The following is a 25762-nucleotide window of genomic DNA, read 5'->3' on the forward strand; positions in this document are numbered from 1 at the left end:
ACGATCACTGACTAAAACTAATTGATGATGCACTGCCTTCATTATGATGAAAGGGCTGAGTAAGGATGGAGTTCACCAAGAAAAAACAGTGAAGCATTTGAGGCTTTCTTATCATATGTTTATACCATAGAAACTGCTGGATTCTGAGAAGTGTGGAAGCATCATTTTATGTATATTTTGGGAGTACAGCCTTTGTGAATTGATTAGTGTACAATAAGAAATTTACATTTGCCTTCCTATTAACTAACAAAGGTATTTGTTAGGAAATTTGTTTTCTAGGAAATTCTTTGGTGTTTCAGTGTCTTATATTATTATTACTCCTCGTTAATTGTAATTTTAATCCTTATTTGCTTCTTTTCTGAGCACAGAGCTGCAGCTGGTCTTCAAAGGTACGTGGCAGTTTGTCCAGCAGAAACATGTGACTTTGACATGTTTAGATGATTTTTTTTTAGTAGCTCTTAATCAATGTGCAAAACTGATCCTTCATGAAAGAGTCACTTAAGTTGAATAGCAGAGCCTTGTATCTTGTGAATGCTAGTAACTCTTTGGTTTGGGGAAAATAATGCAATGGTTCAGCAATTGAACTGGGCAGAAGGAGGGAAATTGGTTATGACAGTTGGTTATGACAAAAGCAGCATTCATTTGTGCTTCTCTAAACCACAGTTTGGAACTAGACTGTTAGGCTGTGTGTAAGCCTGGACTGGACTTGACACAAACTCTGAGAAGTACAGAAGTTTGTTGTGTATTAAACCCTTGGAAGTCATGCAATTCAAATGACATGGCTGCCTTGAGCAGGGCACAGAAATGGCACTCAAAACATTTATGTGGAAGGACACAAAGGCATGTTGGGAACCTCTACTGTTGTTAAATAATAACATCTATTTTCTTGAAACAAAACAGCGCTCCAGAGTATTACCGTAGGAAATACTAAAAAACTCATGGCATGGAGAGATGGGATTTCTTACTCTCTGTAGTGGTTGTTGGCATAGCTGAAAAAAAAGTATCAATTATTTGCTATCAGCTGGGCAGATTTGTTTGGTTTAGTAATATTCCTTCTTTCATAGTCTGTGGTCTTGCTAGGCCCCCAAATGTCCATGTTTTTGTTAAGTAGCTGCAGAACTTTTCGTCTTTTATTTCAGCAATTACTTTGAGTACTGACAGTGAATGCATAACTGGTTTCTGTGGTGAAAATGTGGTTCCTAAATAATAGATGTAACTTAAAAAGAGCTGGCGTGATTTCCACGGGCAACCATTAATAACTTCATGAACTAACAAATCCCTGGGGTTCCAGGGACATTTCAAAATGTGAAGTATTTGATTCACAAGTAAAGGAGAACTATCTTCTTGTTTGTGGATCTATTTATTCTCTTGTCTGAATCCTTCCCAGAATTTTGTTTTAGTTTTATCTTTGGAGTCCCAAATTAGGTGGTTTCTATTTTTTTGAGATATTATGTATTTAATAATTCTAGCTGAAGAATATACAGTAATTCTAGTGGCTTCATAAAAATATTTACTTGTGCATTCCCAAGTGTGGTCTTCTTGAGCTGAAATATTTCAGTTATTTGCAAAGCAATTACTTTCTGATGTTGCAATATAAAAATAATTGGAATTCTTTTTACTTGAGTTTTAAGAGTAAATGGTATTTTTTTTTTCTTGTTTAAAATCTTTCAGGTGATTTTCTACAAAGACAGGCCAATACTAATAGAATTTTAGGAAAGAAATTTCCTCTTACTTCTTGCCTTTGTTCAAAGGCCAAGAACTAGAGAGAGACTATTTTTGTCATAACTGAATGCTTGTTTCAGTTTTGAACAATGTGCAAAGAACTGTTTTCAAATGGTATTTTGTGGAACAGCATGTCCCATGTGCTTACTAAATGAAACCTTTAGTTACACAGTTTTCAACCTTGGCATAGAAAGTATTTATCTTCTGTTAGCCTTTTTCTGGTTTTGTTTTTGTTGGGTTTCTTTCTGTAGTCTTCTCCTTGTTTCCAGGGGAAACATGGGAAGCAATGGGGTTCTTATCCAATGGACTTTTCTGGGCTACTTCTGTTCAGTCTAATGAAAGATGGCCAGCCTAAAAGGCCCTGCCTAAGCATAATAACCCATGAAATGAAAACTGCCCTGTGGAGGTGCACACGTATTTTGCTCAAACTTTGATATAGAACTTTAATATTTGCATTTCCCAGGTTTTGTGCATGTGTGTGCTTAAACTCATAATGCTAACCTTGTATTTTGGTAAGATTATTTTTCATTTTTTAATCATTTTATTCTTCCTTTTTTCCCTCCAGTATTAAAATCTAATTTTTTTGTGTGAAGCTGGTGTGTAAAGTATGATTAAGTTAAATAGATTTATCCCTTTTAATAATGTAAAACTTAGTTTCAGGCAAACCAAGTCATCAGCATAGCTTTAAAAGATACTGTGAACCTTGGGTTCTTTTTTTTTTTTTTTTTTTTTTTAAGTTCCTATGTACTGTAACATTACCTGCTTTAAGTAATTATCATACATTATACTGGTTGCCACTAGTGACTGCTATAATTAAGGCTGTGAATCCGTTTGCATTATAATCCCTTGCTTTCACACAAGTGTAACTTGTCAAAACACTAACCTTTGGGTCCAAAGTTTTCCACAGTTGTTTTGCTTAGAGAGACATTTAGGAAGAGGGAGCAGGAAAAGGAGTTTGAGCTGTCCTTAGAGTAAATCCTTGTCCAGTCATTTTGCATTATAGGATCAAACTGCATAGCAAGTTTGATAGTTATCATTTCCAGGGACAAAAAAAAAGTTGAAAGATCAAGGACTTGAGTTCTGGTTGCACTTGTAATTTTGACTAGTCTCACTGCCATTTTATTTAGCAGAATCTCTACATAATGCTGCAGGCAGAATTAGTCTTCCTTTATTAGCACCTAGATCCCATAAAAACCATAGACTATATCAATGTGCTGATAATCACGTGGCAGTTAGGTCACAGAAGTAGAGAAGAGATACAGTGGTCATTTGTGGATTCATGACTCCAGGTGTGAATCCCAGTCCTGAATTTAAAGTTGATTTTTGAGGGTAAAAGCTTCCCTACATGTGAAGTGGGGAGGCAATATAAGAAAATATTTACTGTCATTATTTTCCCAGTAGTAACTCCTAAATGTCAGTAACTACTGTACTGCTCTCTCCTAGGTAGAAAGTAGCAGGTTCTGGTATTATGGCAGATAACCCTCCATGTAAACTTTTTTTAGTGACTGCTGAACAGAGCTTGTTTAAGTTTGCATTTATGGAATTTTTGGGATGACTTGACAATTTATTTTATCATATAAAAAGATTATGTTTTAAGGTGAGTTATAAGGGAGTGCTTGGGTAGGCAGAGTTGAAGGATAAGCTTTCAACCCTAACATTCATTTCCTGTTCTTGTTTTATCATCCCTAACATTACATTTACTGCTGTTTCTTTGCATAGAATTCATTTTAAGAAATAGTGATTGGTTCTTCCCCTCAGCTCTCCAGGAGAATATTTTAATTAGTTTCTTGAGATATATGACAATAAACTGAATTTACTGAACAGAACTTCCAATTTCTGTTATATTCAGAATTTGCTCCTCCACTACTGTCTGCAAACTGTTGCTACTGCAAGCATCTTTCTTTACAAGATGTTGTGAAATACTACAAAGTTACAATTTATAGACAAAATAAAAGATAACATAGAAAAAATGCCTTAGCCTTTAAAAAGATCAGGGTTTGGGAGACCTTATTATCTGCAGAGGTCCTGTGAGTCAGTGAGACGTCTTGCAGATGGGAAGGTTTCCACATCTGGATTCTTTTTACAATTGAGGTCTTTGATCTGAAAATGCTACAACTCTCCTATGCCCTGTGATTTGTCTGGCAAGATGAGTTATTTACAAGTGCAATTGCTCTTCTGACAAGTCAGTTTTGAGTGTGTAAGTTCTGAGGTCCTGATCTGTAATCCACAAGGACTGCTGGTAGTCCTTTTATTGGTTTCAGAGGGCTTTGATTCAGATATTTGGACTTTGAAGCACCCCATGTGGATTAGGTAAAGAAAGGCTTTTTTTCAGATGATTATAATTTAAAGATTCAGGATACCGTGTCTGAAATAATTTGACAGTGTTTCAAAGGCTTGTGAATTTAAATAAGTTTCTGATCTTTGTGTCTTTTCTTTTATTTCTCCAGTGGCAGATGAAAGCAAAGTTGGTTTGTTGGCCGGACACAAATCGGGTAAGCTGTCCTCCTGTTTTGGAGAAAAAGTCAGCAACTTGAAAGTAGTATGGGCAGTAAATGAAGTCAGCTTCCACAAACTGGGGTGACAGACACTTGGAAATTGAGGCATTACTTTGTAAGCACTGACTCCAAGCTGAACAGTGATGAATTAGGGGTTGCTCTTAGCCAGGAAGTGTATGTAGGCAAGTCATTCTCAGGAAGAGCTGAAACTTTAGTTTTCAGTACAGGTATTGTAAATTGAAGAAAATGTACTTTTAAATAAGTAGAAGTGCAGTCTTATGGAGTGTTGAGACTTAAACAATATACACTTGGAGAAATACAAGTATTTCTTTGCTTCTTCTTATTGCTCAGAGTAACACTTCCATTACCAGGAATACTGAAGACAAAGCTAAAAAAATTTACAGAGTAAAAAAAAAAAAATGTTACAGCTTTTCTTTTTGTTGTGCTTGTGCAGGAGAAATAATTTGTTTTTTCTTAAACTTTTCAGGCAATGATAGCAAACATTAAACCATAGTACTGCCCTTACTCTACCTGCTTACTAAATAAGTTCTACCAACCATGCCAGGGCATTGCACAACTTGCAGCTGTTGCATTAAGAAACCTTCCAAGGCATTGTCACGTAAGATTGTCATTTTTCATGAGCTGTGGGTAAGCTGACATGAGAAAGCTTAAACTTCCTAGAAAACTTCAGTTATTCAGCAGTGTCTTGTGATGTTAGAAAATCCTGAAGTTTCAGACTGCCCCTTTGTAGCACATTGTACAGTGCCCTTTCTCACTCCATGGAGAGGTCTAAGAAGCTGAATTCATGCAAAAGGAGGTCAGCTATGAGATTCCTGATTGTTTATGGTATTCTTTCTCTGTGCGGCTGGGTGTCCTTCTTCAGTTCTCTGGTGTGGATTTTCCTTATCTGAAGACCTTTTCCTGAACTTGGTAGACAAATTCTTTTTAAATTTTTTTGGCATCTTTCCTAAGCCTGTGAAGTTCTTGGATTCTCTTTCTGAGTCAGGGAATAGTTCATATGTCTTGTAATATTATCACTCCTGGGAAGAAAAAAATTCTTTCAACTTTCTCTTTTGGGAATGTGAAAGCTTCAAAGAAATGATCTTGTCAACTTGAAGAAGCTGAGGGTGTTGCCCTTGGGCTTTTCCCTGTTCAGAAAAATTACTACAAACATTGCAACGTCATGCAGTTTACCAAAGATCAATGGAATTCACTGCTCTCAAAGAATATCGAGGGGTAAGATTAGAACTCTTTGGCAGTCAATTGTTTTAGGTACATTAAGCTTTATAATATCATTCTTAGTAGCATTTGATCTTTCTTCTGCGCACTTCTGCAGATTCTTGAAAACTGACTTTGAAAAGTTTTCTGTTTGAAGACACCTACAAATTTTATATGAACATGTGGACCTATGTTTGTTGAACTTCGACTTGTTTGCTTTACTTATTCCTCACAGATCTCTTACATATACCTAAGATCTTTTTTCACAAACTAAAATCCATGGCCAAGAAATCACCCAAGGAATAGATACCAAGATTCCTCAAGTTGTTTCTTTTTTTTCTCTGTAAGAATAAAAGAATTTAGCTAACTTCTGAGACAGTTGGTGTTTAAATTATTTTTATTGGCCCTATTCTGTTTAAATACTGTTCAAATACCATTGAAAAACATTTCTCCTGCTCTCTGTGTTCCATTTCCTAATGCTTCATAAACGGAAATCAAGCTGCAATTTTGGTTTCCACATTTTTCCATTCAAAGATTTAATTAAAAGGTCTGTTCAAGAACATGGTGTTCTTTTCCTCTGGCCCCTTTTTACTCTATGCTTTCTGGAAATATATGTCATGTGTGCAATTGGTATTTAGTCCCGCCACAAAACTTCTGTTTTCACATCATTCATTGTGCTGCCTTCCTGTAGGTACCTTAGGAATGTTAAAGGGACACACTGCAGCTTCTTGTGCTGCAAGCAAACCACAGTTGTTTTCCCATTAGAGAATGGAGAGTTTCCATTCTATTCTAGACTTCAGGAAACGAAACGTACTTCTCTACAGAATTAATTATCACCTACTAACAATCAGTGCAATTATCCTATCTCTCCTTCAACATGACTTGTTCTCTAAAATGCACAGCTGAGTAATTCTCTCTAGGGAAATATCCTTTCTATTTCTTCTGGGGCAGTGGCTCTTCAAGCATTTAGTCTCAGCTTTTGGAACAGCTACTTTATCCCTCACATATCACATGTTATTGAGCAGCAGCAGCAGGAGTTGGAGGTGTGCATTAATTTCAAAAAGGGTTATCACAATTCTCTGTAAGACTGAAGCACTAGAAGGATCTAGCCCCATCTGACATTTTGCATATTGCACCCACAAGCAGTAGTTCCTTTCCCCCCACCCTCCTTAAAGAGTAGATTTGATTTTTAGAAGTATGTCTGGACATATCCTGAGCTTGTAAGCATGTTCTGTGGAAAGGTGGCTGGAGCTTTGTTCCAAATACATATATGACCCTTACAGAAATCTCTTTGTGGTTTCTGGTTCTCATACCTGGCCTGTATTTCATCCTACTGGATGGAAGACTCCTGCTGTGCTTACAGGTGTTCTTAGTACTGAAAATACTTAGGATTGAAGATAGTAAGAATACTATTGAAAATGTTTTCCAAATGCCATCAGCAAAAGCACTGGCGTGGTGTATTGGTGCAGCCTCCTGGTCCTTTTCTGGAAAAAAAAACAGATTTCAGATTGTATGTGAGTGTATGTGTGTGCATATGACAACTTCTCTGAATCCTCTAAGAAAGAGTTTGTCCTCTGTAACCTTCCTGCCTTCCTGTGTGCTCAGCAATGGTATGCCAATACCAATGATGAGAATGAGAAGCAGACAAGTGGTGCCTCTGTTGTAAAGCAGAGAAGATCCTTGAAAATTCACAAAGATGAACAATCAGCAGCTTTAGCTTAGTTTTTCATAAAACTCCTAGCTTTTTGTAAAAGCAGTTCTAGGACAGTTAAGAGAATATCCTTTATCAAGAAGGGCAAGAATTGCATATCAAATATAACCTGATTTATATCAAATAATGAAATTGAGTACTGATTTTTTTGCAGCTATTTTAATTTTTTTCTAAAATTCTTTTTTGTGCTCTGATTTACTGCTTAGAACACTTTAGTATGTATTGACTGTCTGCTGAGGTCTCTGCTGACACAGCTCTTTCAGATGATGCAGTGCTGGAGAAAAGCTGATGAGTCTTTCTTTATGAGCTCTGACATATTAATTAGCAAAATGGTCAAAAAAGCTTTCCTATTTTTATTTTAATGTCACTAGACCATGCTTTTGGCTGGGGCTGTGTTTCAAGACAATCTAGAAACAAGATGAGTAAGGTCTTATTTTCTTGCTGGCTGCTATGTGAGGAGCATGTGACTGGGCTATGGCTTAGTACCAGCAAGGCTGAGTGACAGGGGGTAGTTCTGCTACCCAGCTGAGTTTGAGTCAATGCTGTGTGGTTAAACCACAACATATGGCAAGATATAGGGTTAGGACTTGAGTGGGAAAAGGCCCTTTGGGATAGTTGGAAGGATGCTTCTGGTCAAGCTCTGCCCCTTACTGTTAATTTTGCTGCCAGTGTGGTTCCCACATGGCTGTTCAGCCTGTAGTAGGGTCGGTGTTCTGGGAAGGAGGGCCTGGAGAGGCAGCTGTGCAGCCAAATCCTGCTAGGGCAGCTGTCCTGGGGCCTGAGTGCCATCACAGCTGTACTGCCTCATGTCTGGGTGACTGAGTTGTGGTTAAACTGCAATTCACATGGAAAGTGGAGATAGTTTGGAAGAATGTAGGTTAAAGGTCTTGGTGTAGCTCTGCATCCTTTAATGCCAGGATGTATTCTACATTAAGGACATTTTACTGAGGTTTTGTTAAAGCTAAGTGTGAGCTATTGGAGCACCAGAAAAATCCAGTGGTTTATGCAGAGTTTTGTAGCACAAGGAGGGTTCCTTTTAATCAAGGAATCTGGTGGGGGATAATAGTGGATTTAGGAAAGACTACAGAAAGCTCAGTGCATGCTGCTGGGCTTGCTTGAGGCTGGTGCCATTGTAATAAGTTTCATTTGCAGGTAACACAATTATATTGAAGGAGTGGATAGGGAAGTGCTATTCTCCTCTCCTTACGCCAGACTTTATAATTTTACTAAATAAACCTTCTTGCTGCTGTAGATGCCATTAAAGCTCATCTTTTTAAGGGGAGCATTGGGTTTTGTACTGACTTCATAAGGATTTATCTAGTGACTTGGTCCACAGTAGAAAAGATTCATGTAAATGGCTGAGCTGTCTGACAGATGCAGTGAAGTGCCTGTCCAAACAAGGGCCTTGCTACTAACTGAAAGTGTGGATCATATGGAATCTGACCCTTCCCTTTGCATTTCTGAGAGGAGAAAAGGTTGATTTTAGTTCATTTTACTTCTCTTTGAGAATAAGAATGTAATACTTGGCTGCTTCAATCATTCTTGCAAGTGCAAAGAGGACTTGTCTTCTTCACAGTCTGCAGTATACCTCAGCAATAACAGTGTAGCCTGGCCTGTGTGCCTTGGCTTGGATGCTGGATATAAGCAAACTGGGGTGTCACTGGAAGCTGTGCAATGTGATTTTTTTTCCCCTTCATTCAGCCATGTGATGCTTGGTGCCATTTCAATGTGACTGGCACAAAAACACAAGTACCTTTCTACGATGCTTCAGTTCACTCTATTACCCACACCTCATGCCTCTGTGAGCTTTGAATCATTAAGCTCTGGGTTATGTTTGATGGTTTCTTGTGGGGAATATTTTTGCAAGATTTTTCACTCTTTCCCTGTTGCATTCAGTTGGGCATCTCTCCTGAATGATTATATTCTTGTGGTAGTGTTGTTGTTCATGTTATTATCAACATTATCATCATCAACTTTTGGTTATGATTCTCCAAAGCTGTTGCTTTGAACTTACAGTTCCAAATAAATTCTCATCTGAGAATATCTGTCAGTTCATGCAGCTGAGAAGCAAAAAATAACGTTCTTTTTTTCCTGCAGGTCACTTGTGGAGTGAATGCTTTCTCCTTTATTTATGTCTGGCAAAGTATAAAGTCAAGGATATTACATAAAGTCAAGGAGTGTATTATATTGTTGGGGTTTAAAACAATTTCTACTCCAAAAATTAAAACACTCAGCTTTCACTGAATCCCTTGCTGCTATTGTTTTTCTCTTTTCTTCAAGCACAACTTGAAGGATACATTAGGAGGATACATTAACTTAATACTCAGTGCAAATATGGCTTTGCTACCCTTTTAAAATGAACTTTATTTTTTAACATGTATAATAATGTTATATGTTATTTTATATGTTGTTGTAGCTATTGTCATTGGTTAGAGCTGGGAGGGAATGGGGGGACTTGATTAGCATTGCTAGTTTCACAAAAATTGTATTTCTGCATGAGAAGTTTGCTTTGTGACTGACTCAGGAAAAGGAAGGTTGGACACTTAGAGTTCTGTAACTCAAATCCTTATTCTAAATTAACAGAACTTACTGTACTGTTGAATTTTAGTGAAAAGCAGTCTTTAAGTCAAAATCTCTTCTGAATGTCAGGCTAGGGATCTTTACAGTCCCCCATGCCTGCCTGGTCTATGTGGCTGATAAACAGCTCTCAGATAACATAGTTAGATGGTTCTCCTCTGTGGAAGGAAGCAACCACTCAGTTTTACTCTTGAAAAGAATTTATACTCCCAGTAACTCAACAGCTGTAACTATTTCTTTGACAGCTTTCTTTCCTTTTTTATTTTTTTTGGTTTTTTTTTTAAGACTTTATTAGCTGTGTGATGATGATTTGTTGTGACCCCTTTTTTGTTAGGTCTTGAGAAAGTCATCTGTAGATAAAAATCCCTCACTTGAGGGTGATGTTTGATGTTATGCTGTTGATCTAAAAGCTTGCTGCTGCTGAATAAAGCAGTCTAGGCCACCATGCCTCCTGTCTGCAGCTGCATGGTTTCTATTATTCCTTTCTTTATTCCAGTCCCACAGCTTAGCTGGTGAGATGGTTAAGAGAACTAGACCAGCCAAAAATTCAAACAAGAAGGACAAAAATGACTAGTGCTGAGATTATCTCCTTGAACCACCTATTTGAGAGACAAGCTTGCATGCCATTAGAAGGGAAACTCAGCAAGTGGATGGATGGGAGAGCTGTGAGGCAGCTGTCCACTAAATCACCATATCTACCATGTCAAATGATACCCTTATTGAATTTGAATGCCAAACTTGCATTAATTTTTTTTTTTTTTAATTTTTAACACTGTTTTACTTGCCATGAATAAAACCACTTTCTCAGTGGCGGGACCAGGGAATAAAAAGTGGCAGTAAACCTCTGCAAACTGAACAGGAGCATCCCTGCTGTCTCATCCTTAGAATGTAAGAATCTTTTCTAAATTCAGTTGTTCACTTTGATTTTATGAATGCTTTGTGTTCTGTGACTCTTAGTGTGCTTTGTATTAAGATATGACAGAGCAGTGCCCGTTGATCTTTCTTTGAATTACAGTTATTAAAGTGAATAGATCTGATCTGCTGAGAGCAATAGCAAGCTTGCAGGAGAAACCTGTTTTCCCTCCATGTTCTTGTGTGGGATTTAGGACCCAGAGCAAAACTGAATTTAGACCAACAGCAGTGCAAATGCAAATCCAAGGCTCTCTAATTGAGTTTTTACAAAATAGCATATTGACTGTTGGATATTTTCCTGTTATCCCACAATAGCCTTGTATTTATAAAGGCCAAGCCATGTGTTTCTGCCCCCCTTCTCTCTATGCCAGCAGTATTATTCCTCTAATTCCATGATGAGCTGTTGTGGAAAGCTAACCTAGCAGAAAAATAATTCTACAAAAAAGAATGGTATTCTTCTGGTTTAGTCAAGGGAGCAAGAAAAAAAGTTCAGGAGAAGAGAAGAATGATTTTTGTAACTGACACTTTGATCCTGGGATCAGCCTAAGCTGAAGGAGTTGACTGGGGTGGAGGGGGTAGGCAGACACATCTGAGGGAGAAAGTGTGGATGAAAGAAGATTTGTAGATCTTCAGAGATGTCTTTGTGCTGAAAGAAAGAAAGTGGGGGAGCAAGTTAGAGTCTCTTTTATTGTCCTGAGTACTAAACTGAAAGTGTGTTTCTGAGAGGTTTGCTTAATGGCCAGTGAAAGTTATTGTGTATTTTTGACTGTGGCATGTTACTTGCTCTTACTGTACTATGACTGTCTTAGTTTTGTTTGGGCTGCTGTGCTCTGGGTCTGACCCTGTCCTAAGGAGTGAGAGAAGATTGAGCAGTCCTTGAAAGCATCTGGGTCTGACAAGCAGGGAGAAGCTTTCATAAGGGCCAGATGGAGTGAACAGGCAGCTTGGACAGAAAGAAGAGTTTTCCTTAAGAACCACAAAGAGTAGGTTCCCTACCCTAGGTGGGGTTTCTTTCAGTCCAGCTGCTCACAGAAAGCTGCTGAGCCAGAGAACCAATGACACTGTAAAAGCCTAAGTTAAGCTGAAGCATTTATTTCACTCTGTCTCACCCAGAAAATGATAATTTTCTGTACTATGAAAGGGTAGTAAACCAACCCCTGGCTTCAACAGCAAAGCCCTTTTCATATTCTCATTTCAAGAGCAAAAGTGCATGTACCTCTACTGAGAAGGTCTTAAAGAACTTGGACCTCTCTGTGAAGGAAGCTTGTTCCCTGAATGGGGACCAAAGTAAGATATTTCCATTTGACAAGCATGAAATAAAACTTAAAATTTCCTGCAGGTAGGAACTTTAGAGAGTACTCCTGTGAATGCATAGCTAGGGAACTGCCTGCTAAAGCTGTGACATGAGTTGATTAGAGCAAGATGCTGAAGAGGGATTCTGTGTGTGAGGAATGCCTCATTTCTAAATGTGAGTAAACTTGAAGTACATAACAGAAAGGACAGCCTTTTCCCAGAGGAGAAGGCCTGTTCTGGCAGATATCCAAACTACAGTGTTCTAAAACAAACCATAGTGGTGAAAGATTTGCTTCTTTTCGATCACATCTCAATAATATGGGAATTAGGAACTAAGAATGAATCGTTGGCATCCAGGGGTTGCAACAGCCTTTTTTCCTTGGGAATATTCTTTCCTCTAGGAGCAGAGAAAAGGATAGGAACTTTGTTTAGTGTGACTTGGGAAATTTCAAGCTCAGCAGTTCCTCAGTGTTACAGCTCCATTATGATACAGAAGTGGGAAAAGTGATTAGGAAGAAAAATCAGACACACAGGGGTTTTTCCAGCCATGCATTAGTACTAATTCTACTTTTTTCTTTTGTTTTTTCTCCTCTTTCATTTCCTGAAGTGATTCTTGGCATATTGTTGTATTAACTGAGGCTTGGAGGTGGGTTCTGATGTTCACATTCCATAGTTGCCATTTCTCCCATAGGTCAGTGTTGCTGAATATGGTTTCTGTGCAGAATTCAGTGAAGCAGGTCGAGAGAGCATTAAAATACCCAGAAATTAAATAAAGTATAGACTTGTAAGAGTTGTGATGAATGCATCCACTCAACATAAGGCCTGATGGTATTTGAAGTAGGTGGTCATGTGTCTGTGGTAAATCCATTGTGTGCCAGCCTGCAGTGGGCTGGAGGAGTAATGTGCCTGCAGAGCTCTGTCTGTTGAGCACTGAAATTGCCTCTCTAGGAATGTGGTGCTGGCAGGAGTTACCAGCTGTGGGCTGTTTGGGGCTTGCATTCTCTTCCTGAGACCTGGCAGCATTTTCCACTGTGACTGTCTGTGCTGAGCCTGCCACATTTCTTGTCTTTGCTGGAAGTTTCTGCTGTGAGTTGGAGCTTCCTGCTGCCTTGTGTTCCAGGTTGTTTCTGACTCATACGAGCGTAGGAGAGCTTGTAAATATGGTGGGTATGTCTAGAGGAGGAGTGCAGAAATAAAGCTATCTCTGAAAGAAAAAGCAGTGTAACTGTGTCAGTGCAGAATTTCACACAGGGTCACAGGTCTGCAGTTCTCCAGATGTTCTGTCATTAGGACAGAACATCTTGGTATCTCGGAGTCCTGGAATATCACATGCAGAAAGAATTGTTACTAAATTTTAAGTGACTGGGGATGGCAAAACCCCAAGAAAACAAGCACTAGGCCTAGGCAAAGGTTAAGCAGCAGTATATTTGAAATTTGAAGAATGTAAATAAATCAGTGCTTTTTATTAAAACTGTGAAGATTCAAAGGAAGGCACAGCAGCCAGCAAGGCAAGTTTAACGTTTAAAATCCAAGGGGCCTCTTTCTCTATGTTGATCTTTAAAGCAGAGAGCTTCTCTGGTGATGGTGCCTGAACAGATGGCTCATGAAAGTGCCTACATGACTGATAGTAAGCTGATTTCCATCATGGAGCTCCTTCCATGGCCCTAAGAAGAAAGCTGAGAACAACAAGTGAATCCATTGTGTCTCCTGCCTTTTTAGGGCTCTGTAAGGCTCTTTAGTTGTCAGTCCTTTAGCTGTTGACAGCCAGGCTGCATCCTTTTCAGAAAGCAAAACAAATTCCTTCAGTCTGTGTAATTGAGGAGAAAGTGATGATGTGATTTTAACGCCCCTGCATAATATTTACCACCCTCTGCAGTTAGAACTGGAGTCACAGCCTTCCTGTCAGTCTTTCCTCTGACTATTGGGTTCATATTCCTTTAAGGATTACCTGTGCTTTTTACAGGATTTGTGGTGAAGGATCTGCAGATATTCAGGAAAGACCTTCAGAGTATTAGGTGCTGAAAGCTGGCTGTGATCAGTGCTGGCAGCTCCTGTGATTCTTTCAGTTGCTTGTTGTGACCAAAGAGACCAGCAGCCACTGCCGAATGCCTCATTTTATTAATCCTTTCCCTCCAGGAGCTGTTTTTTTTGCTGGGCATGATATTCAGTGCTGGCAGTGGGTATCCTGAAGTCACTGGTGCCAAGGAGTTAATGAATTTGGAAAACTTCCCAGATAATACATCTGGCCCTCTAACTTATATTTTGGAGCATGAAGTATGAGATGTAGAAAGAAGAGCACTGAGCTAAATGAGCTCCTGGCTGAAGAGAGGAAGGGGTACACTTTTGTTTTTTCAAATTAGTTGACCAAAAGTTTAAAATTATGTAGTCCCAAAGAAGATTTAACTGTTGTGGGGTTTTTTTTTAGGATTTTTGTTTTGACATTAGTTTGCTTATTTAAATTTTTTTAAAATTTTGTTATGCTGTGTATTTGCCAGTTGCATTATCTTCTGAGGCTTGAGTATAGATAGGGAAGCATGTTCAATTCTCCACTTTGAATGATTCTTTGCCTTCATTTTTTATTTTGAAATCCCATCATGTTGCCATGTCAATAAAAAGGATTTTGAAGGTAATTGATATTTCTAGTCTAGCTCACTTCTAGAATAGTATCTTGTACAATGTTTGCCTCCTGTAACATTTGAAATAAGCCTTTATTATATAAAATGGGTTGCTGGTGCTATTTATTAGTACACATTTTTGTGTAATAAAAGATGTGCAGTGCAATATGGTTCAGAAATTAACTTTGAAGAAAAGAATTACATTGCTATTTGTATATCTCATAAAATAGCATTATTTTTAGTGGGTCTTTCAATACAGCAGTGCTGCTTAGCACTTACCTACAGAGCACTCCAGAAGGACCAAGAATATCATCCCTAATTAAGTGTCTGATAAGCCTAAGAGCAGAGCAGGAGAGTTTTTCTGTACATAGTAGTGACAAATGGAAAGCATATGGGAGAAGAGTAAAGGCACTTCCTTGAGATTCCATTGACTATCAGCAGGTATTTTCCCTTTGCCTCAGGCAATGGCACCAGGCTGCCCTTTCAAAACCTACCTCCTCTTGTGTTTACCCATTTTTCTGCCTGATGTTTACCTAGATGAAATTTTTCATTTGCTTTTTTTTAGTCTTGCACAGGTGATGGAGATTCTCATGGTTCTCATTTGGCCTACAGGTAATAAGCATAATGATTGGTACCTTGACTCTGTGAATGACAGAAGATCCCTGTTGACATGAGATCAAACTTATTTATGTTTCCTTGGGATTTTTAGAAGAAATTAAAATGCCCGTTCCTTCCCTCCATACCTCCCTCCCCCAGGGAGTGTGACATCTATGCTGATGCTGATCTGTATCTGATTCCTGCCCTTTTTGATTATTCACCTTCAGTTGTGAATCCCTCCCCCATCTTTGACTTGGTTCTCTTATCTACAAGCAACTTTTTTGGACTGAATATCTGTGAGGAGAGCACATCTGTGACCTGCAAGGTTCACCTGCAGGTTCTGAAGGATGGGGGGAGTGTGCAGGGCATAGTCCCAGGAACTGCAGCTGCAGAGCATTTTTCAGTAGACCTTCTCCTGTTCTAGAGCTGCTCAGGTCACAGACTGAAGGGGATAGGAAAGAACCATTCATCCAGTGTGAGCAGTGGGCTCAGGGCAAAGCAGAGAACTCCATGGAGAGAGTCAGACTCTAGTTCTACAGTTTGCCCAGTTTTGAAATGCTGGTTTCCTTAGAGCCATAGTAGCAGCAATACCCTGCACTGGCAGCTTCAATAGGGACTGTGGCCCTTTTAGTGCTGGGGTCAGGGCCTGGCAAACAGAGGAACAGAACTAGTGCTTGGTGCTAGAGGTCTGCATCCATTACTGAAGGGTGATTGCACATACAAAGATTGCAAATAAAAACCTCTATTACCTTGCTATGGCAGTTTTCAAGTGTTTCTATGTGGAAGGACCAGCCCAGAGAAGCTGGCATTGATTTGTTTGGGTCTTTGATGTAATTACAAATATTGTTGCTATCTGCAGTTGGCATAAATTCCTGTGTTCTAAAAAGGAGTTGTATTTTTGGTTGCCAGTTGTATTGCTGCTGTTGACAAACAGATGTTATAAAAGAGAAATTCAATATAGTGTAGTTAATCAGATGCCTCTTTTTTTATTGCTTTATAATCTTCTCAGATGCCTAATTCTGAAAGCAAAATGACAAAATTGTTTGATCAAAGCTTCTGGAGTTAAATTCCTTTTTAAAAAATAGCACAGTAGTTTAATTTTAAAGGTACTAAAAAAATGAGCATTTCATGAAGGACTAGATTTTGCCAGCAGTTGCATGGAATAACTCACTGCTTATGACTAATATGTACATCACAAACTAGCTGCAAAGAATAATTTTCAGTCTGAATTAAGACTGAAAGAGCAAACACATTAAAGAAAAACACATACAGGAGAAAACAATTTATCGCAGTCATTCTTTTTCTGCTATTCTGTAGGAAATATGGAGAATTCATTAAGTCTCAGAAAAAAGCCCTTTGCTCTCTTTTACTCAGGTTTGGTTTTCTCTTCTCTTTTTGTGTAGAGAATATGGGTGTAATATGCAGTAGTCGCTGTGTTATCACCTGTTAAGTGTCATGCGTGACACATCCCATTACAGATTCTGTGAAACTGGAGCCGTTTGAAGTAAAACTTTCCATTCAAGTGTCAATTGAAGCGTGGGTTTTATTTGTTTTTTCTTTGACAGAGATTGTTCTTTTACTGTCTCCTAAAATAACTCTGATATTTGTTTTTGTTTAGGAGAGGAAAAGGTAAGAATGTATAGCTAGGGGCTGGGAAGATAGGAAGCTACTAGGGGAAGTGGAGGGGAGCTAGAAAAGGGTGCTGGGAATGGGGCAAAAAAGGAGATTGTGCATGTCAGTAGGTGAGAAGATGCAGTGTGGGAAAGGGTGACATTACTGAGAGAGAGGGGGGGACAAGCTTGTGCTGATCTTGGACAGTGGGGAGGAAGAAGGTGGCAGCCAGCTGTGCAGTACAGGAAACTGCTGTTTTAGGTACAAACAAAACCAGCCAAACTACAAAACTCCACAAAACCAAAACAACCCCCCAAAAAAGTGACAACCAAAAAACCCCCACCAACACCCCCCATGTAGAAAAATTTATACAAAACCTCTGTTAATTAGAAGAATATAAGTTTGAAGGCTTGGGGACCTGAATCTTCATCTTCCCATTTCAGATGCTTGTCACTGCAGTGCAGGTTGTGCAGGCTTGTCTTAAAATGACATCATTAGTGTTTATTGAAAAACCCTTGCTACCAAGGCTTTGATAAAGAGGCATGAAGACTGTTTACTGCTGATGTCAAAAATGAAAGTCTGTGCTCAGTACAGATGGGGGAGGGGAATGGTTCTACATGTGGAAGAAAATACTAGACCTTTCCTGAAAGAGAGAAAGTGGAGTTTTGTAAATAACATAGTCATGATATATTTGGGACATAAAATGAAAGTCTATTAGAATGTGCACACAGAGGGAGAAATTGGACACCTCTGCTATAGCATTTTTCAAGCCTAAGTGCTTTACTTTGCAATTTTAATAGTTCTCTTTTAAGGTCATTTTTTGTATATAATTTTAATACATAGTCTGTTGCTTTAACTACTTTCATTAAAATTTTATGAGCCTTTTCAGAAAATCAGATGGGAAAATGCAAATAAATTATGCATTTTATTTAGTATGTAGTAGATACAGTATTACTGTATGTGTAAACAAATAAAAATGTTTATTAATATAACAAACACCATGCTGAAAGATCCTGCTGTAGTCCATAAACCACATAGGCTATAAAGAATCACTTTGAGTTTAAGTAGCTAGTGCTGGACCAAACCTCTGGATTGGAACAGTACAGAGTGAGAGTATAAAAAGATTCATTATCTCAGCTGTTATAAATAAAGGGGGGGAGGGGGTGTCATGAATTATGAGGCACAAGATGGAATCCGAAAACCTTAAAACATTCATTTTCTTAGAGAAAGTACTTAATATTTTATAAAATCCCACAGAGTTCTCTGCTTGCTTAGTTTTGCTTTTTTTACCCTTCTTTCTCTCCTTTCAGAGCTCACCAGTAATCTTCTAAAATTCTGACCTGGGCACTCAGCACAGTGCCATGTGTCAGTGATTAGCTTGCCTGTCTTTTTACTGCTCCTTCACCCTGTGAGATGCCAAAGCAACAGAGAAAGTAGATGTAGTAGTGAATGTTATATCAGTGGTGAGAGATGTGGGTATATGCATGATTTCTTCAAGCCAAGTAATGTGTTCATTTAACTTTTGTTTGATGAGAAAACCCCAGCATCATAGGAGAAAACTTGTTAGCACCACTTGTGCAGATCAACACAACCTTGTTTTTGTGGTGGTTTGGGGGGTATTTTAGGGGAGTTTTGGGGAAATTCTGGCCTTCTTCTCTGTGTGTTATACTTCATGTCAACTCTAGACAGAGGAATCCTCTCACCTAGAGTAAAAAAAATGCTAAAATTATCAAAATGTAGAGCGAACTCTGCCCTTGTTTGTTTGAGCAGTTTCTCACCTCGCAGGTAGCCCTGCTGATTTCAGTGTTCCTCAGACCTCAGTGACAACATCCATCTGCAACAATAACTCCTTTCAGACCTTATATAACTGGGCATTAAAAGCTCCACCTCTGTCTTTGATCTTGTTACAGCAAATGCTTTATGATTCAAATTAAAAGAAGGAAAATTAGACTTTTTAAGGAAGTTTTTATAGCTAAAGAAGCAGAAACAATAATTCTTCTCCAAGTTTAATGATGAGTGACGTTTACAGCACATGAAGAGTTTCCACTTGCACTGTAATTTGCATTAGCAGAACAGAGTGCTTGCTTTAGTAGTGATTTTTAGAAAGGGGAAGCCAAGAATGACTCCTGTAGTAAACAGCAACTCTTAACAATCAGAAGGCCAACAATACTAGAATGACTAATACTGAAATATACAAATATACTTTTGCAATTAGAGCTTTCATGTGTTTGTAACCTTTAGTAAGGAGTTGTTCTTAAACTTCAAACAGAATTTCTTAGTACCTTCATATAAATCAATTGCCCTGTAGTTTTCAGTTAAGCAATTTAATTGCTTAATCAGACTAAGAACTTAGTGATTAAAATTTAAGTTGTGTGGTATCAGGCAATATCAATATTAGTTCTTACTCAGGGTAGCTGGTTTAGATCAAACTGAATGAAATAGAAGGCATGTTTTCAATATGCTTTAGTATGCAGGAATATAATCTAAGTCTTCTCTAGAGTTAAGAGTACAGACACTGAAGAGTGACATAGCAATAAGACTGTATTAAAGCTGCCACAAAACACCAACCCCAAATCAGGACCCTTCTGCACTAGAATAGCTGTGAGGGTTGTTGGATTTTTAATTATCTTTGCTGAAAAAAATTACCCCTTCTGTGAAGAGCTTCTTATACAAGAAAGGACCATTCTCTTAGAGCTGTCTTGAAATACAGAAATAGCAAAAACAGTTTAAGAGAATATAGTGAAATTCTGTGCAGAGATCTATCACTCCAAGTGAGCCAGTATTGCAGGAATATGGGTAGTCTTGGTCAGAAATTATCAGAGGAACTAAATATTAATTCTCTTTTAAGCTGGTATAACACCAAGTGCAGTGGGATTTTGGCCCATGTGTGTTTTCATACTGGAGGCAATGAGGAATTGATAGAAACAGGAAGCAGCAGCATCATTTCTTGTGGTGGAGATGTTGTTCTGGACACCTTTCATCTGTAACACGTCCCAGGAAGTTAACAGTCATACTGGATCAGACAAAAAGTCTGCATGGCCTCTGTCCTCTGATAGTATCAAATGCTAATGCCTAATGAGAAATACAGAGATATGACAAGTTTGTCTTACTGTCCTCCAAGAGCTCTCCTTGCCTTCAGATATTCAGGGACTTAAAATGGAAGGCAAGAATAGCTTCTTTTTAGCTGATAATCTTCAACAGATCTTGTTTCTCTTGAGTTTTCTTACTTCCCTTTTAGCATATGTAAACTCTTAGTATCCACAACAACAGAAAAAATTATTCACATAAGTGTTTATCAGGGTTGTTGCTGTGAAGAGAAATGATGACTGATTACCCGTTTCTTTCTTTCACTCTTTCAGCAAGATCTGAACCCAAGTAGTAGCTTTCAGCTCCTTCCTGGGGGACTGCTTTTTCACAGGGGGGCCAATTAAGCATATGGTATAGCAGCCATTACATTTTTCATTCTAATAACATTAGCCTCAGTGTTTCAAAATCTGATTTTAACTTATTGCTCTGAAGTAAATTCCATAGTATGTTTCCCTTTCCAATGTGAGGGTTGATAAACTGTGAAGCTGTAGAAGAAGAGGCTGTCAAACTGCTCTGATTAACCATGTGCTAATATGCATGAAGTTTTAAGAATTGTGTTAATACTTGAGTGATTGATTGCCATAAGTGTATACTCAGCCACAGTATGGCTTGTTCTGCATTATCTTTTTGAGGATATGGAATGGCATGCATTATACAGATTAACCAGTTTTCCCTCTGAGTGTGGAGAAAATACTTGTCCCCAGTCAAAAAACTAAAGAAGGTGAAAATATTTGATGGAAAATAGGGCAGAATACAGACACGAGTGTTCACTCTTGGTACACAAGAAAAAATTAGCATAATCATATGGATGTTCATAAATCTATGGGGCCAGATGGGATCCATCCCAGGGTGATGAGGGAGCTGGCAGATGAGCTTGAGAAGCTGCTCTCCATCCTTTACCAGCAGTCCTGGCTCACTGGGGAGGCTCCAGAGTACTGGAAGCTGGCCATGTGGCACCCATTCACAACAAGGGTGGGAAGGAGGATCCTGGTAACTGTAGGCCAGTTAGCCTGGCCTCAGTACCCAGTAAGGTAATGGAGCAGTTGATATTGAGTGTCATCACATAGCACTTACAGGAAGGGTACCAGACCCAGCCAGCACGGGTTTAGGAGGGGTAGGTCATGTTTGACCAACCTGATTTTCTTTTATCACCAGGTGACCCACCTGGTGGATATGGGAAAGGCTGTGGGCATTGTCTGTTTGGACTTCAGCAAGGCCTTTGATGCTGTGTCCCACAGCATTCTCATGGAAATGCTTGAGAAATCTGGCAGAGCTGCTTAATATCAGTGACATTGTTCAAAATGTTTGTTCTTGATGTTTATGAAACTGGCATTTTTTGTAGCTGGAGCAAAAGGTTATTATCTCAAGAATATAACTGATATTTGTTATTTAGTTTTAAAAAGCTACTGGACTAATAACACAAGCAGCAGTTTCTAATTTTTAGATGGCCACAGCAGGAGTGGAGAAGTGATGTGTTTGCCAAGAATGAAGTTTTATAGGTTCATGTTGTATGACTCTATACAGCCAAATATATTTGCCTTCCTTTGTAAGTAAACTGTAGGCAATATCTGTGTTTTGGGGACAAAGGGATATCAATGTGCTATCCTTCAGTATTAAAAAAAGAAAATATAAAATTCAAAATGAGATTACTATAGAAAGGAAGATATTGTTGCAAATGATTCAGGGTATTAAATGGCAGTATGTCATCTGCAATATCATATTAGAATTTGAAAACCTTTTACTGGCTAAATCTCAAATAGGCTAACAGGAAAAGGTTAATAAAAATTCCAGTTCTTTCTGTTTATTTGTGCTGTATATCTGACAGCATTTTCTTGAACACACATTTATGTCCTGGTTGGGTGATGATCATCAGTAACTCCTGCCTGGCACATTAATGTCACTGCTTTGACTCCATGAAGGTGCTCTGCCTAGAGGTCAGGCCCTGCTAAAGTAAACTGACAGGCTCAAAGAAAACCAAAGCTGTGATTAAGGATTTGCAAATTCCTATTTCAGAAATTAGTGTTATCTAGCATATTTCGATGGATTCCATCAATCTTGATCAAAAACCCAGTACAACATCAGCAAAGGAAGAAACCATTACATAATGTAAGAAAAAGAAGAAAAGCACATTGGTTGGAAAGCATGAGGTTTTTTTTTAACATGTTAATATTTCTTGATTTTTTTAAATGCTGTAGAGCTAGAAAAAGAACACAGTCAAAATCTGCTGTGATGTGGGTAAGTGTCTTCCAAATTACTTTAACTTTTGGTTTTTTTGACTGGACTGTACTCACCAGATGGACATACAAGATAATAAATAACCCAGGGGAAATACTGCAACAAACTATTCTTGTGAACTACAGTTGGCAGAGATGCTTTTGCCTCAGAATGCACACATGATGATGTGTTTAAAGGATGAAGTAATGTTTCAAAATTGCTGGTAATCTCTGATGATGCATCTTTGTGCTCTTTATACTTCTAAAGCTATTAACTTCTTTCCAGACATTTGATTCCTTGAGCTAAGTGAAAACAGGGCTTTCAAAGAGTGAACATGTTCCTCTTGAAAGGCACACGAACCCATTTGTTTCTTCTTACTCTTTTAGCAAGACCAGGGAGTAGCCAAGGATGCCTTTTTGGATTGTTAAAATAACAAAAAGCTTTTTTTAATCTGCAGTTCACTACTTTGAATCCACTACAGGCTGAACTTACTAACATCTGACACGCTGTAACTTGGGTAAAATGAGTTATTGTTGCAGGGATGTAATGCCAAAATGTGCCTCTTGCAGAGTACAGTGATCAAAAGACAGATGCAGGCTGACACAAGATAGCAGACAAAAGTGGAAAAGTGTTCATTTACTCCAGCTGAGGATTTGGTCACCAGGCTTGAACCAGACTGAAAATTAACCTGTCTGTCCTACTTCTGGAGTCCTTGAGCACAGTTAGGCCTCGATCTTGGATTAAGGCTCTTGCAAATTGCAGTTGGTGTCAACTGTTCCACATGAAGATTAGAGTCCAGTGTTAATTTAGGATATTTCACTGTACTGATGCATTTTGATTGGATTGCTGTCTATTTGAAAAACCTGCCTGTTCCTGTAGAAAAGCTGCCTTTGTAATACCAGATTATGAAATTTCGTCCAAGGATCCAACCAGCAAGTAGCTGAAGGAGATGAGTTTGGGCACTGAGTTTTGCACCTGATCCATGGCCCTGTAGCAGTTTTCTGACAGAGTTGATTAAGCACCTGATTATCCAAGGACTGGATTATCCTGATCTACTTGTAGCTAGACTCTGGTTTGTTCTTCAAGATTGTATGGGACCACTGAGCAGAATGATGTGTTTTCTGGTAGTATTGAGTCCCAACTTAGAGGAGACTTTTATTTTTCTAAGGTATGCTATGGGTTTGTCGTATTAAAATGTCATTTGACTGTGCTTAACCAAGCTGGGCTGGTTGCAGTATCACTGTGGCTGCTGCTGACCATCCTGAAGACATTTGGAATTTTTGATCATAATTTAGGATAGGAAGCTGAGTAATTTCTCCAGAAATGTCTGCATTGGTTGATAAGGGACATCACCAAGAAGAATTGGAATGACCCTTTATTCTGTTTTGACACCATATTTCAGCAGTCTGGTGCCAGGTTATGTGTGTGCATGGCACATATCTGTGTGCATTGCACTTCACATGTACTCTCCATTTATTGAGCTACTGAAAGGGAATAGAGGAATGTCATTTGTACACAGGTGAGGCAAATGGGTAAGAAAAATTTGTATTGATTTGCTGTTTAAATCATATTCTAAGTTGTTCCGTGCAGCAATTCTATTGTTTTTTTCTAATTTGCTATTTAAACACATTGTACCAATGCAGAACTGAATATTGAAAAGATCCTGAATACATAACTTGGTAATTAATAGTGTGTTATCTTGAGAATACTGAGAATTGCTGCAGGAAAAACTAAACTTAAAGGTCTGGGGAGGTTCCCTTTTCCCTGGAGAATATTAAAGGATAGGTGTACATTTGTGAAATATCTAAGATTGTAACAAGTTTCCAAAAAACACAGATTTACGAAATGGTCTTTATTTAGAATATCTTTTATCCTTGTCAGTATTCTTTTTTAAATGCAACCTTCCATTAAAATGACACATCATGACATGCCTACCAAGGGAGCTGCAAACCTCTTACAGATGCTGAAACATATATGAAGTGTAATGCAGTAAATTGCAGAGACTAGGCCTTTAAAGTTAACCAGTTATGGCTAAAGCAGTATTTTGTTGGGTTTGGGGTTTTTTTTTAAACAAGGCTGGGAGTGTAATAGTGTAATCCAGTTGTGACTCATGTCTGTTAAAAGCTCAGAAGACAGCCAGATGTTACTGGGTGTAAGTCTGTGTCTTCACCCTACAGAAGAGTTGAGCAAAATCCTTTGCTGGAGCTCTTTAGAGGAAAACTCCCTTGCCATTAGGTCCACGAATTGGACTTGTTTTTCCTAAGGATTCATTTTGTGGAAGAAAGCCTTGAAAATACAAGTTTGCTCAGATCTGGCTAATGTTAGAGGAACACAGACTGTAGGTGTGAAGAGTGAGCTTTCCTTCCTGGAAGTTCCAGTGAAGGATCTGGTTCACAGTGTACTTGCACACAAAGCTTGAAAGGTTTCCTTTCAGTCCATTTTGAGTCAGTGGTGAATAGAGGGGGGAAAAATTATTACCCAGATGGAAGAATTTTTCCCACTTTAGTTATTCTGATGTGGCAAGAGGCTTTTTGTTTTTCTAAAAATAATCTTCATCTTTGTAATGAGCGCAAATGGAGAAGTTTCAGTACAGAGGATTGTTTAAGGGGGAAAAAAAGAGCAAAAAGTTGAAGCATATAAAATGAAGTTTAGTTGAAGTCCCAGTATCAGTACAACTATGGATTCAGCTTTGAGGGATCGGTAATCAAATACTGCTATCAACTTTATAAGCATTCAAATGATCTTTAAAATCTCAGTAGGAAATATAAAGGAGCCTTTGCTGAGGATTTTTCCTGAAAACCTCCATAATCCTTTCAGATTCTACAGGGATTTTGAGTCTCAGCCATGTCAGATGTCAGATAACTCTTTCTCTTGGTTAATAGTAGGTTTGACAAAATTCTGCATATTCCCATTTAAGAGTTGGATTTTTGAAATGAACTTTTCAAAACTGTTTGAAGACAAATATTATTGAACTCATAAACAAAGCAATTTCAAAAATATGCATGACTTTGTGAATGGCCTTTTTGTTTGTGTTTTAATAGAGATAGATTGATTACAGGTGTATGTCTACCTCCTTTATAGGTTATCTGCTGGCAACTTCAAGCAAAACATGCATTAATTTCTTAAACTGAGAAGTAACCTATGCACTTTCCTTTGAAATACAAATAGAGCAACAGAAGAAAATAGATTTTCATAAATTCTCCTGGAATTCGATCTATAAATCAAACCAAACGTAGATGAGGAGTGAAAGGTGCAATTCACTTCTTCATTTGGTTTGCTTTATTTTAAAGTGCTGTAAGGAACAAATTGTTTTGCATTCCTATGCTAATAGGACACACTAATCACTGGGAAAGGTGATTCTGGTTTTGTTCAAGGCTTATGAATTAAGGGTTATTACTGGAAATGAGACAGAGAGTCTGAGTCCTCTGAAGCTTTTGTAAATACATGTTGCAGAATCTTCCCAGACTGAGATGTTTGCCTGTTTGTAGCTGGCTAATCCAGAAGTGCTTCCCTGATAAGGTTAATGCCCAGTTAATTGCTCCTAGCCTTGACACACAGTTTAATTGCTATTTGGCCAACATATGCTTGTTGCTTGCTCTGTGCAGAATTCTAACGGATGTAGTGATGCAAACTAGAGGCTGGTGGAGGGCAAACAAAATAAATACAGTATTTTATGTTCTTTTAATTCAGGGCCAAGTGGATTTGGATGA

At 38.4% G+C, this 25762-nt stretch overlaps 1 protein-coding gene across 6 annotated transcripts in view; it reads left to right on the plus strand.

Moving 5' to 3' along the window:
* Positions 1–25762, plus strand: part of PARD3B (par-3 family cell polarity regulator beta) — a 388514-nt gene that overhangs the window by 217596 nt on the left and 145156 nt on the right. For 3 of the 6 annotated variants that reach the window (XM_059853260.1, XM_059853257.1, XM_059853262.1), the window contains 2 exons: positions 369–389; positions 4170–4214. The exons of 1 other annotated variant lie outside the window; for it this stretch is intronic. In XM_059853260.1, coding sequence (XP_059709243.1) covers positions 369–389; positions 4170–4214 — 66 coding nt within the window. The remainder of the gene's footprint in view (positions 1–368; positions 390–4169; positions 4215–25762) is intronic. 2 more of the 6 variants (XM_059853261.1, XM_059853258.1) reach the window with 1 other exon arrangement.

Source organism: Haemorhous mexicanus, chromosome 8 (assembly GCF_027477595.1).
Source record: "Haemorhous mexicanus isolate bHaeMex1 chromosome 8, bHaeMex1.pri, whole genome shotgun sequence".
NCBI lineage: Eukaryota > Metazoa > Chordata > Aves > Passeriformes > Fringillidae > Haemorhous > Haemorhous mexicanus.